Below are 11158 nucleotides of genomic sequence, written 5' to 3' on the forward strand. Positions count from 1 at the left end.
GGGGGGGGGTTGGTAATGGCAGAAAAAAGGAGTCGACGGCAGAAAGGAGATGAGGGGCCAGGGATGATTGGAAGCTAAAGGAAGAAAAGAAATCAGGGCAGAGGTGAGGGGCAGGGAGAAAATGAAGGGGCAGGAAAGATACTTGAAATCCCACTTTTGCCACTTAATTACCCATATGATCTGACCTTGGGCAAGTTACTTAACTTTCTGGGTCTCAGATTTTTCATCTGAGGCAGTTAGACTAGATAACCTGAGAGGTCTTTTCAGTTCTAAATCGTAAGGTCCTAGAATCATGGAGATGAAGTGGATAGAAAGGTGAAGAGGGCCCAGAAGGAAGAGGAATCTGGGAGATGAAGAGGACAAAGGACAGAGCTTAGCATCAGAGTAGCCACAGAGTCTGGGTGGCAGGGATGGGAGAGGGGTGAGCTTAGGGGCAGAGACAAGATGTAAAATGTTCTAAGGAGATGCCCAACCCTTACACAGCATTGAATTCTTTTAAATGGCATCAGAGACCTGGCCTGGATACAAACCCCACTCTGTTCCCCCCTCCCCTTTTTCTCTGTCTTTCTCCTTCTCCTCTCTGTCTCTCTCTCTTCTTTCATCCTTTCTTTCACCTTGACTCTATCTATCTCTCTCAATTTCTCTGTCTCTGTTCCTTTTTTGTCTCTTCTGGTCATTCCCTTTTTCTTACACATATTCTTTTTCCTTCTCACCCTCACATCGACTCCTTCCCACATAAGCATGGGATGGGAGGCAGGCTGAGGGGACCATGAAGGGGAGACAGGAGAAACATGAACCATACTGCCAAGCAAGGGGGCCCTTGAGCTAGTGGGTAGGGCTTCCCTCTATAGCTCTCTGCTATAGAGGAGAGTGGGTGAGCAGAAGGAGTGGGAGAATCTAGGTCCTGAGTTGGTCAGCAGAGTTTGGAGTCCAAGATTTGGGGGAACAGGAGGGAGCTCCGTACATATGAGGACTGAGGGCCAGTGGTGAGAGAATTGAGAGAACTGAGGTTTCCCAGGTCTCTGCCCTGACAGGATTGGCTTGAGGGAGTCAAAGTATCCCAGATTTAGCAAATAGGAAGGTGTAAGGACAGAGGGCCCAAGGACACAGGGGCCTTAAATGCCATCCACAGCTCTGGCCATGACTTTCCTGCTGGGGGAATGGGAGTGGGAACTGAACCATCCTTCTGGCCCTCTCCTAGGTACTGCTGGAAGCAAAGCCCCTGGAAACCCCAAACTATGCCTCTCCCTAACCTTCTCCCTCCTTCTCCTTTTGGGGTACAAGAAAGGTCCCTCACAATTTTCCTGCCCCAGGATGGATGGCAGCTAAAGTCCCTTAGTACATCCCAGTTCCAGTCAGGAAAGAGGATACTCAGTAGGGGTGGACTGGGGAGGGGAGAGGAGTACAGAGTTTATTGCCTAGGCCCTATTAAAGGCCCTCCCCTCTGTCCACAGTGACTAACCCTGCTGAGACATAGTCCTCAAGCAAACCACTGGGGTCATGCCAGGCTGGAGAGAAGGGTCTTTAGGGTGTCCTAGAAAGGGGAGCCAGTCCCTTCCACCCCATGCCCATAAAAGGCTCCAGGGCCCTCTGAGCTAATTTTGGCTGTGTAGGCGCCACTCCGACAAGTGTGCAGATAACAGCCCTCCCTCACATGCCAGAGCCCCTAGCTTGAGGAAACAATCACCAGGTTTAGCTTTGTCCACTGTTAAAAATACTCTCCATCACTACCCCAGGGTTTGGTTTCAGGGCTGGGGGAAGGGTTGGCATGGGGGAGGGGGAGCCAGACTCAGTTACCTCCCCCTCCCTCCCGCCCCTGACCAGGCTGGCCTCTGCTGTCGGAGAGGATCTGGTTTTATTGTCCCCACGATAAGAGGTCGGGCAGCTGCCTGGCGGGTGGTAGGAGGCAGGTGGGGGTAAGGGTGGGGGTGGGGAGAGTGTAGCTTGGATTTCACCAGGACATGGCCTGGCTGGGAGGGCAGGGGGCCAGAGGACTATTGTTACTCATCCACTGTCTGGGCCAGGCCAGGAGGGGTGACCTTGGTTAGAGGACCTTCCCTGAGGCCCGACCAACCCATGGGTGGGGATGGTAAGAAGGTCCAGGTTCATTCCCAGCTCCCCCTTTTCCTCAGGTGGAACAACTGACGGAAGAACAGAAAAATGGTGAGTGGCCCCTTCCCTGCTCTCCTACCCCCTGAGAGAGTGGTTGGCCTTGCAGGTTCTGTGAAGTGAGAAAATCCGTGATGACAAAAACTCCTACAGGTTCCATAATGCTTTTAAACAAACTTGAATTTGATCAGTCCCAACAGCAACTAGAGACATTTGACAAATAATAGCAGAGACTTGGCATGAATTTGGACTTGGGGACCCTTTGCAATAACTCTGAGCTACCCCAATCAATCATTCAATCAACAAGCATTTACTAAGAACTATTCGCTAGATACCAAGTAGGCACTTGGTATCTCTGCCCGCAACAAGTTTAATATATTCTCTGGGGGGAGACAATGTGTATACATATATATATAAAGAGAGAGAGAGAGAGTTACAAAATGTATACACAGTTATTTTCGTTGTTGTTCAGTTGTGTCTGACTCTTCATGACTGTAGTTGGGGTTTTCTTGGTAAAGATACTGGAGTAGTTTGCCATCTCTTTCTCCAGTTCATTTTACAGATGAGGAAACTGAGGCAAACAGGGTTAAGTGACTTATCTAAGGTCACACAGCTAGAAAGTGTTTGGGGTTGGATTTGAACCCAGATCTTCCTTACTCCAGGCGGGGCTGCCCTATCCACAATAATTACAAAGTGACTGAGGCAGGAAGGCACTAGTAGCTGGGGGAGGAGGGAGCTGCTGCTAAGGAAAGACCTCAGGGTAGTATTTGAGCTGAGCTTTGAGGTGAGGAGGGAATACATTCCAGGCATGTAGGCACTGCCCATACAAAGGTGCGGAGATGAGAGAAGGAAGGCCACATGTGAGAAATAGCCAAAAGGTCAGTTTGACTGGACCACAGAGTGTATGAAGGGGATTAATATATAATAAGCCTGGAAAGATAGCTTGGGCCCATGGTCTGCCAGTTGGGGACCGATGAACTCTAAATGATCCTCTAAGGTCCCATCGAGCTCTAAATCTTATTATTCTAGGGGCAGCTAGGTGGTGCAGTGGATAGAGCACCAGCTCAGGAGTCAGGAGGACCTGAGTTCAAATGTGACCTCAGATACATAACACTTACTAGCTGTGTGACTCTGGGCAAGTCAATTAACCCCAATTGGTACCCTCCCCCCACCCCGAAAAAGTAAATAAATCTTATTATTCTGTCACTAGCTAGATGACCTTGGGGCTAGTCTTCTCTGGGCCTCAGTTTCCTCCTCTATATAATGTGGTTGGTGGACTCTGTCCCTGAGGTTGAATATATCCTGATTTTCTGAGATCATCCTTTGCTCCCCTGCCCCTCCCTTCTCCCCAATGTAGAGTTCAAGGCTGCCTTTGACATCTTCGTTTTGGGTGCTGAAGACGGCTGCATCAGCACCAAGGAGCTGGGCAAGGTGATGCGTATGTTAGGCCAGAACCCCACTCCAGAGGAGCTGCAGGAGATGATTGATGAGGTGGATGAGGATGGTAAGGCCCCCTCCCCATCCCCTGGGCCTCCACGTGAAGTGAGAAGGTTATATGAGGACAATGGGGGCTCCCTTTCCAGAGTACTCTGATGGGTGACAGGGGAGGTGGGATAGTTGGAAGTGCTGAGAATGCCTTCTGCCCTCATATTCTACCGTCCCCTGATGGTTACATAGCCCCTTATCCTCCCGTGTGGCCGTGACAGAAGGCTGTTAGAATTAGCGGCCCAGGAGTCAAGAAAGGCAAGGTGGTCTTGTCTCAAGAAGGCCAGTGATGTGAATGAAGCAGTCATCATGGAAAGAGGCCTTGATAGGGCCAGGTCCTGGTTCTGCCTGCCTCTGAGTAAAGATGAGCCAGTTCCTAATTCTTTTAGGGTTTCTCTATGTGTAAAAATGAAAGTTGTAGTCAGAGGACTTGAATTCAGATTATGACTTTCATTTATTAATGCGACCGTGAGCAATATAATTCTCTTCTTCAGGACTCAGTTTCTCCAACTGAAAATAGGGGCAGTAGACTAAATGATGTCTAAGTTCCCTGCCAGCCACTACATGATAGAACTGTAAGCTCTTGAGGTTGAATATTCAGGAATTCAGGCTTCTCTTAACCTCTTACCCACTAAAAGACATATTTTCCAGGGAGCCCCAACCCTGGTTCCCATGTGACCAGGGAAGGGGCTGTTGGGCAATCCTTCCAGAGTGACCACAGCTTCCCACTGACTTCCCATACCTTAGGCAGTGGCACGGTGGATTTTGATGAGTTCCTGGTCATGATGGTTCGATGTATGAAGGACGACAGCAAAGGCAAATCAGAGGAGGAGCTGTCTGACCTGTTCCGAATGTTTGACAAGTGAGTGTGCTTGCCCAGGTGGAAGGATGGCTGGTGCTGTCCAGGGCTTCCTGCCTTTATCTCTTTGGTTGAGGTGGGTGAGGTCCTCTGGTAAGGCAGTGGGGGGATGGGTGGACAGGAGGCCATCGTTGAGTGTTCTTCACTCTACCCTTTTGATACAGGAATGCAGATGGTTACATTGACTTGGAGGAGCTAAAGATCATGCTTCAGGCCACCGGGGAGACCATCACTGAGGATGACATCGAGGAGCTCATGAAGGATGGGGACAAGAACAATGACGGCAAGATTGACTATGATGGTGAGGAGCCGCAGCGCCCAGGCCTTCCCTCTCTCAGGGACTGCTATGCTCTGCCTCAAAGAGGGAACCATCCCGACAATGAGTCCCATGGGCCATTTCCAAACCAGGATTTCCTCCAACCCCAAATTGTCCCTGTTCCCTAACCTTTTTCCCTCCCCTCCCCCTCTCCATTTCCAATGTCCAGCCTCTCATTAACCCTGCCTTTTCCTCTGACTGGTCCTCTCTAACCCAATCTCCTTTTTCTTCTCTTTGGGCAGAGTTCCTGGAATTCATGAAGGGGGTGGAATAGACAAGACACCTATGGAGCCATATACATGCACCCTTCCCTTGCTTTTCTCCCCTCCCCCATCTGGCCTGGCACCTGGCACACCTGTGAGCACAAGGTCAGTGGCCAGGCCAGCCAGAGGAACTGTGGGAAAGTGGGCTCTCCATGGTGCTGCCCAGGAATGGAGAAACCAACAGGTAGTACCCGCCAGCCTCGGGCATCTCTTCCCCATACTTGTGCCCTTGGGGACCTGCTGCCTACCACTCTGAACTCTACAATGGCTGGAACCACTGAGCCACAGAGCCCAAAGCTAGCCCTTCAGCTATCGTTGCACTGAGATCCCTTCCTTCCCTTTCCCCATCCCTGCTGTCTCTCCTTTCCCAAGCTTGGAGAATGTCCCACCTTGGATGAGTGAGATTCCTGGAATAATGCAAATAAAGTGGTTTTCCAGGAGGCCTGGCATTCTCATCAGGGCCTTGGAGACTTCTTGAGGAAGCTTGGGGTGGAGATACTGCCTGTGAGCTTGAGGGGATGCCATTCCTAGTGTCCTGGAAAGCCCTGGATTTACAGCCTCTAAGCCACGTTCAGCCTCTGCCACTTCTTTCCTCTTTAACCTTGGGCAAATTCAACGCAACCTCTCCTGGCTTCTGATGAGGGGACTGAACTAAATGATAGTGAATCCCCTGATCCTGTGCTTCTCTGACCAAATGAGAAACCTTGCTCCCCTCCCTCCCCAGCCCTGTGTCTACCCTTGTCCACCTCAGTCCATCTCCAGCATCCGAGGGAGAAGGGGCATTTTTCCTCTTCGGATTTCAACAGTGGGATCCCAGCATAGCCCTGCCTGCCTGCCTGCCTGCCTGCCTGCTTACCAGCACTCTCGGGCCAGTCTCCTCTCCCCTTCTTGGCATTTGCACATAGGAGGCAGTGGGTTGGATTTGGTTAGCGTCCTGATTCTGTGACTTCCTACTGGTGTGACCTTAGGCAAGTCACTCAGATGAGCTTCATTCACCTCGTCCATAAAGTTGGGAATGGGGCTCAATGACCTCTAAAGATCCCTTCTGCCTCTGAAACTGTGATTACCTTGCATGTCCAGTAGCTGGTTCAAATGCAAAATTTTGTGGCATTTTGATGAACTTCAGAATGTAATTCTATTTTGTTGCTGTTCATTGTGTCCAACTCTTCGTGACCCCTTTTGGGGTTTTCTTGGCAAAGACACCGGAGTGTTTTGCCATTTCCTTGGTCAGCTCATTTTGCATATGAGGAAACTGAGGCAAACAAGGTTAAGTGACTTGCTCGGGGTCACACAGCTAGGAAATGTCTGAGGCTGGATTTGAATTCAAGTCTTCCTGACTCCAAGCCCCGTGCTCTATCCACTGAGCCACCTAATTTTATAGTGATTGATGAATAACACGCCCTTGAATAATCCAGCTTGGCATCAATTTAACACATTAATCTGGCTTTTGAAGTTTCAGCTGCTTAAGCTTCCATATCAGAAAGTGCCCTCTTAGCTTTGGATTAGGTCCAAGTGCTGTCCTGCACTTTCTGACCTGGTATTCACTCCTGTGAATCCCATCTTACCTGGAGGACATCTTAGAGTCACAGCAGAACACTGCATTTGGGGTCAGAGGACCTACATTCAAATCCTGACTCTGCTCCTTAACTAACCTCATGACCATGAACATTCACTAAGCCTTGGGTCTCATTTTGCACATCTGTAAGATAGATTGGGTTCCACAAACTCTAAGGCTATGATCCAGGAACAGTGCTGGAGGAACCTTAGAGTTCATTTATCCAACCCACTTTTTTGTACGGGGGGGAAACTGAGGCCCAGAGAAGAGAAAGATTTGCCAATGGTCTCATCTCAAGTTAGTAGCAGAGTCTGGACTAGAAAACATCTCTTGACTCCTAGCCCAAGGCCTTTTCCATTGGACCAGGTCCAAGTGTAAGTGGGGGAAAGAGCTAATTTCTCCCATCCTGGAGACTTTCCCTCAGCCCAGTATCCTACTTCTGATACACCCAGGAACCCAGGACAATGACTAGTGCATTGTAAGCATTTTGGAAACCTTGAAGCATCTAAAAAAAAAAAAGATGCAGTCATGGGTAGAAAGGGAGGTTCAGGAAGGGTTCCGAGTGACAAGAGGGCACTTTCAGAAGCAAGAGTCTGTTCTATTCAGAGGAAACAGCCTTGGGTTGGCAGTCAGGAGATCTGGGTTCAGTCGTAGCCCTGACTATGTCCTTGGCAAACCCTACTCTCCCCCTTTCCCACTCAGAACAATGGGGATGATGATGCCTACCCTGCCAGCCTCCTGGGTGGAGGTGGGGGCATTGAGGATGCACTGAAAGAATAGATAGGAAGGTGTATCCTAACTGGACACTAGTGAGGAGTGAGGGAAGAGGGAAGAATGTCTGAAGTTGTTTGAGACACCTGCCCCCCAGCTCTTCCTTAGACCCTCAGCCAGCTGCTTCCACCGCCATTATTTCCCAAGGCCCCAGGAATGCCAGCTGTCTCTGTCCCTCCCCTCCTTGCCCTGTCCTTTCAGTATTGACATTCTTGAACTGGAGCGGGGGTGAGCCTGAAGGAATTGGAAGACAGCTGGATCCAGTCAGGCATCTTGGGGCTGGGCAGAGAGGAATCGATGCCTAGACTTCCCACCCCCACCTTCCAGCTCTTCATTTCCAGGGTTCTCCCCTCTACCACCACTATTGGTTATGCTTCAGGGTTTATGTTAATTCACAGAAACATCAGATCTTAAAATCTCAGCACTGAAAATGTCAAAATATCCTTGGAGCATATCTTCTAGCCCAACTCCCTGTCCATCTGCTTGATATTTCCAGTGATTGAGAGTTCACTCTTTACCTGGGAAATCTATTCCATTATTACTGGACAACTGTGATTCTTAAGAAAGTCTTCCTTTCCTTATGAGCTATCATCTACCTCCCTGTAACTTCCAGCCATTGGTCCCAGTTTTGGACCCTGGGCCCAAATCAGCTTCCTCTAATTCAAGTCATGCAGTGTTTTCTGAGCTCCTTGTGGATCCCACTTGAGTCTGCTGACGTTATCGGAAGACACAAAGGAGACTGACTCAGAAAAACAGGCAGAGACCAAAGAAGGATAGCTTGTCCCCAAGCATTCAGGTGTGAATTTTTGATGTCCATCCTACAATTTGGGCTTCGAGAGGTCACTGTTCAGAGTATGCACACAGTAATAACCCTGTTACCTCATCGAACACACACACACACACACACACACACACACACACACACACACATGCTCATGAATGGACCACACTGATAGGAACGTGCGGATCCTGTTTGCAGGACACAATGCACACACAAGGGATCCATATATATATATATATATATATATTTATAGGCATCATATGCAAACACATGCACCTGTACACACATACCGCTGTGCCACACGTCTGTCCTCAGTGGCTCATAGTGAAAGCCAGGGCTAGAGGAAACTTGGGCCCCCTGCAGTCTTCACAATGACCACTTGGTGGAGCCAGAACCCCATTGTTTCGCTAAAGCCCACATCAAGCCTTTAATGAGTTCTGTGTGGTTTTTTTGTGGGGAGGCAGTGTGGGGGTGTGTATGGGTATTTTGGAGGTGGGTGGCGCTACTGAGATTATGAAACCTCAAGAGGGAGAGGGAAATTTTAATCTTCTCAGACTCAGAGAATTTTAGAACCAGAAGGGGCTTTAGAGACCTCTGAGCCTCTCATTTTACAGATAGGAAAACTGAGGCTCAGCAGATTCAGGATAAGAAATCCATTTTCTTGGCTCCCAGGTTTTCTTTCACACTCAGTTTGAACATGAACCAAACCTTTCACTGCCCAGAATCTCTCAACCCCCCATTACTGACTCAAATCCCTGGTCAGAAGGATAAGGGGAAGAGAAATTCTACCACGGGGGCCTTGAGTAGTAGAAGAGAAGGGAACTACCAGGCCAATGAGCCTTGGACACTGCCTTGAGCAATGAGAGCAGCAGATCTTTCAGGCATTGAACACCTCTTGTGGCTGATCAAGAATCTCCTTGGCAAGTGGTCCTAAGAGCCTCTCCATGAAGAACCTGAGTTATAAGGAACCCACACCCCTCAGAGGAGGGCCCCATTTCACTTTGGGATAGCACTAATGCTATGACGTTTAGAGTGGGGGAGACTGTGGGGTCTCTCTCCTAATGCTGGCAGCCACATGCTAGAGCTGACCCTACTAGCCAAGGGCTAAAGTCACCAAAAAGGAAAGACAAGAGTCAAAGACTCATCTCTTGGCTGCTTGTTCTTTCTGAACCCCACTAGCTCCAGAGAACTTTGAATGGAGGGGCTGCTGAGGACTGGAGCTGCCTACTTCCTGTAGAGATTGGGATGGGGGACATGGAAGGGAATGAAATCTCTGTTTATCAGGAGGTGGGGGAGTGGGGCATCAAGGGTGTAAGAGGAAGCACAGTGAAGAGATCTGGGACCTAGTCCTGCTCATAGGATGGCTTAGGATAAATCCCTTCCCCTTTCTAGGCCTCAGTTTCCCCATTTGTAAAATTACCTCTAAGATGTTTCTCCCTGGCCCTACCCACCCTCAGATAGTCTAAGATTTTGGGATTTGGACCTACTCTGTGTGTGGGAGTGGGTGGAGAAAAAGCTCAGCCAAACTGAGGGAACCCATTATTCCCCATCCCCTTGGGCAACTGAGTCACTTGAAATCCAGGACTGGGGTGGGGGTTGGGGTGGAGGGGTGGAAACCAAATGGAGTGGAAAGTGTTTGGAAAAGGGAGTGCCAGAGATGGTAAGGGGCCCCCTCCTTCTTTCCTGCCTCCGCAAGGCTCCAGCTTCCAATTCTTCAGAAGGATCCTGGGGAGGCTGAGAGTTGCTATTGTGGGAGGTTCAAGTTCTGGAACAGGCTGGAGGCTGGGCCTAGGGGTGGAGGAGAGTGGATTGCTCTTTAGGGGAATGGTGAGAGGTGGCTTGGGGGTGTTTCTTGGGAGCAGGGAGCTCTGGGATAGGTTGGGGGCCTTGGTGAATTGCTCTAGTGTGGAAGGTTCTGTGTAGGGGGTCTTTCGGGGTGGGCTGGTTTCTCGTGGATGAGCTCTGTGAGGGAGGTCTCTGTATGTGTGGGAAAGGGGTGTACGTGGGGTGGGTGGCTCTCCAGATTCTAGGGCTGTGTCTCTCTAGGGCCCAGGCTTGCAGTTCTGTGTTCTTTGACCGCAGTCAGGGAAGGCTTTTGTTGGGAACACAGAAAGGATTCTGCCCCACTCCTTACCCCAGACCTCAGCCTCTTCCTCAGTGAATATTCTCCCAGAACACTGAGTTTCAGAGTTCAAAGAAGTTTAGTGATTATCTAATTCCATCCCTTAGTTGTACAGATAGGGAAACTGAGGCCAAGAGGGAGAAAGGGGTTTATTTAAGATCACATTGCAATGACTTAGATGGAGCTAGATGAGGCGAGGCTACAGGTTCCCCACCCCTGGTCTAGATCAAGCCCAGGTGTCCTGACTCTCAACCTAGGACTCTGTGCCCCCAGACATGTCCTTGTTGTAGCCCCCACAGCCCCAGGAACCCTGACTTCAGGCCCTCTCTCATCTCTCACCAGAAAGTAAAGCTGGTGACTTTTCACAGCCCTTCCTCACTTAAATCCAATTCACTTGCATGTCATGCCATCACCTCCCTGATGTCATGGTCCTCTCTGAGAGCACAGGACAAATAACAAAAACACTACTACCTGCCTCCCAATCCTCCATCCCCCCTGGAGGAGTAAGACAGTGAGTTTTTTGGTTCACTGACTGGCTGAGTGCAGAACTGAGGCCCAGGGAGGGGAAGGGACTTGTTCAGGGTTGCACTACCCTTTCCTAATAGAGTTGGGACTGGAACTCAGGACTTCTGCCTCCCAGCCCAGGGTTTTTCCCGTTGTACCACACTGCTCCTGACCTAAGATGGCATAAAACAATAGTTACGATTGCTATCCCTTCCAAAGTGGTCAGGTTGGTGAGGCAGGAGACGGCAGGGCAAAGTCAATTTGTCTCCCCCATCCCCTACGGAGTCCTTCCTTCAGTCCCCTCCCCACAGGCTCCTCAGACAAGCTGGGTGGGGCCAAGGATCCTTTATAAAGGGACTGGTGTTGCTTGCCAACGCAGCTCCTCCCAAGCTG

At 49.9% G+C, this 11158-nt stretch overlaps 1 protein-coding gene across 1 annotated transcript; it reads left to right on the plus strand.

Moving 5' to 3' along the window:
- Nucleotides 1-1824: 1824 nt before the first annotated feature.
- TNNC1 (troponin C1, slow skeletal and cardiac type) lies at nucleotides 1825-5456 on the plus strand (the record flags this gene model as incomplete). The annotated part of the gene is made up of 6 exons (XM_027870690.1): nucleotides 1825-1916; nucleotides 2133-2163; nucleotides 3467-3613; nucleotides 4342-4456; nucleotides 4618-4754; nucleotides 5012-5456. Coding segments are annotated over 6 exons (554 nt in total), but the record flags the coding sequence as incomplete, so codon positions are not given.
- Nucleotides 5457-11158: the final 5702 nt, after the last annotated feature.

Source organism: Vombatus ursinus, unplaced genomic scaffold, assembly GCF_900497805.2.
Source record: "Vombatus ursinus unplaced genomic scaffold, bare-nosed wombat genome assembly UNPS02003209.1, whole genome shotgun sequence".
NCBI classification, from domain to species: domain Eukaryota; kingdom Metazoa; phylum Chordata; class Mammalia; order Diprotodontia; family Vombatidae; genus Vombatus; species Vombatus ursinus.